Source organism: Daktulosphaira vitifoliae, unplaced genomic scaffold (genome assembly GCF_025091365.1).
Source record: "Daktulosphaira vitifoliae isolate Bord-2020 unplaced genomic scaffold, ASM2509136v1 Scaffold_1, whole genome shotgun sequence".
Classification (NCBI taxonomy): domain Eukaryota; kingdom Metazoa; phylum Arthropoda; class Insecta; order Hemiptera; family Phylloxeridae; genus Daktulosphaira; species Daktulosphaira vitifoliae.
In genome coordinates, this window is record NW_026099572.1 from 60,791,178 (window position 1) to 60,793,049 (window position 1,872).

General features: G+C 29.9%; 1 protein-coding gene across 1 annotated transcript in view; it reads left to right on the top strand.

Annotated features, from left to right (window-relative positions):
* Nucleotides 1-1,872, top strand: part of LOC126894848 (uncharacterized) — a 6,516-nt gene continuing 4,644 nt past the window's right edge. The window contains exons 1-3 of the mRNA XM_050666152.1: nucleotides 1-480; nucleotides 728-932; nucleotides 1,050-1,271. Coding sequence (XP_050522109.1) covers nucleotides 298-480; nucleotides 728-932; nucleotides 1,050-1,159 — 498 coding nt within the window. The 5' untranslated portion in view covers nucleotides 1-297 and the 3' untranslated portion in view covers nucleotides 1,160-1,271. The remainder of the gene's footprint in view (nucleotides 481-727; nucleotides 933-1,049; nucleotides 1,272-1,872) is intronic.

The following is a 1,872-nucleotide window of genomic DNA, read 5'->3' on the forward strand; positions in this document are numbered from 1 at the left end:
TTCACTTTGATTTCGAAGAATGCAATGTACCTATACATATTCATTGCGTTCCTTTTAGATTATATATATAATCTAAAATTAAATTATTGAAGGCAATAAATTAATATATACTAATTTCGTAGAAATACATGTTGTGACTTGGACCGCACGTGCGTTTAACTGATAACGAATAATTTTGTTCCAAAAAAACAATCATTAGCCATACGACCCTCCAGCTGCGAGTAACTAGGTATATCTTAAGCGTATCATTCGCATATTCTGTAAGACTTACCTCCGAACTTTCTTACGAAGTAGACCATGACTTGGTGTGTTGTTAATTTTATGGATGATAATTCAGTGGAAGTTGTTCCCGACTTTTGGTTTAATCACAAAACTGGAATGTGTGCCTGGCCAACTAACCACTTAAATAACAGTCGGTTTAATGAAAAAAGGAGAATACCGAATAGAAAAAAATTTAAATATCTCAGTCAGGGTTTTCTCTGGCTGTGAACACATCGGTAAGTATTTTCAATAATAATAATATTATTATATTATTATTTGAGGACAGCTGATTTGAGCGTAGATGATGTGGGAGATCGTGTCAAGTGGAAGTTTAGGATAAGGGTGGCCGACCCCAAGTAGTCGATATTAAGGCGAGGAAAAAGAAGAATAATAATATCATTATTTCATTATGCATGTTTGTTTGTTAAATACATAATTATTATTAATTTTAGTGATCTAATTTGATTTAGTTAATTTTTTGGTTGCAAGAAAAAAATGTAGGCTTGCTGAAGATACATCTGATTTAGATGGATTATCATCTAAACGAAAAAAAGTAAACAAAAAGTTTAATTCTAAACGGTCTAAGAGGTTTACTCCTAATTCATCACCTGAACCTGCTGATCTAAAAATTGAAAGTGATTGCCTTTTATTTTCTTCTGAATCTGATGACGGTAATTATTTAGCTTGTAGTAATTAATTTATCAACTCATTATTTTTTGTTTATTTTATGTAAAACTGCCAAAACTAAATAGTTCAAAATTTCTTTTACTTTCTAATATGTTTTTTAGCTAATTCACCAAATAAGCATAATTTTTCATCTCCCAGTAAAAGATTAGTCACACCAAAAATATCAAGCACCTTATATTCTACAAAATCTAAGAACATGAGTATCACTTAATATTTTAATAAGTTTTTAAATTAGATAACTAATTAAAAGTTTGTTTTAGCTGAATCTCCAAAAATACGCAATCATTTACAAATCAACAATAATTGTTCAAGTAGCCCAAGAGGTAATTTTTGTTGTATCTTAAGAAATTTCAATTCTGTTCAAACTAATAAAATTTATAGATGGCATTTTATTTACTCAAAAACTTGTTTAATTAAATGACCAATTATTTTTTCCAATCACAGCTCATCAGAAATTGACCAATTAAATAAGAAAAACATGAGACCCTTGAGCTTATAAGTGCTGAAATTGAGGTTTGGGTGCTATAACACAATCTGTTGCTCTTGTAGTTTAAACACTGAGCATACCTATTTGATTTTGGAATAAGACAGTTACATTCTCTTTTTTGGAAGCACTCTTGGCTAAAGAGGTTTTGATATAATTTCTTGAACATCAATTGTATTACTGTCAATTTATTTTTACTAGTTACTTTTAGCTTCGATGCGAAGCGGAGAAGGTATTAATTTTACTATGATGTGTTTTTTTTTTTTTTTTTTTTTTATGTCTGTTGCCACTTTTTCTCAGCTCTCACTGGACCGATTTCTTTCAAAAATACGTCAAAAGATCACAAATCGTATCTAGTTGAAGACATTACCCTTAAAAATTGAAAAAAATTCCCTCGTTCCCCGCAAATGGGGGAAATATCCAAAAAAATTACAAATTTA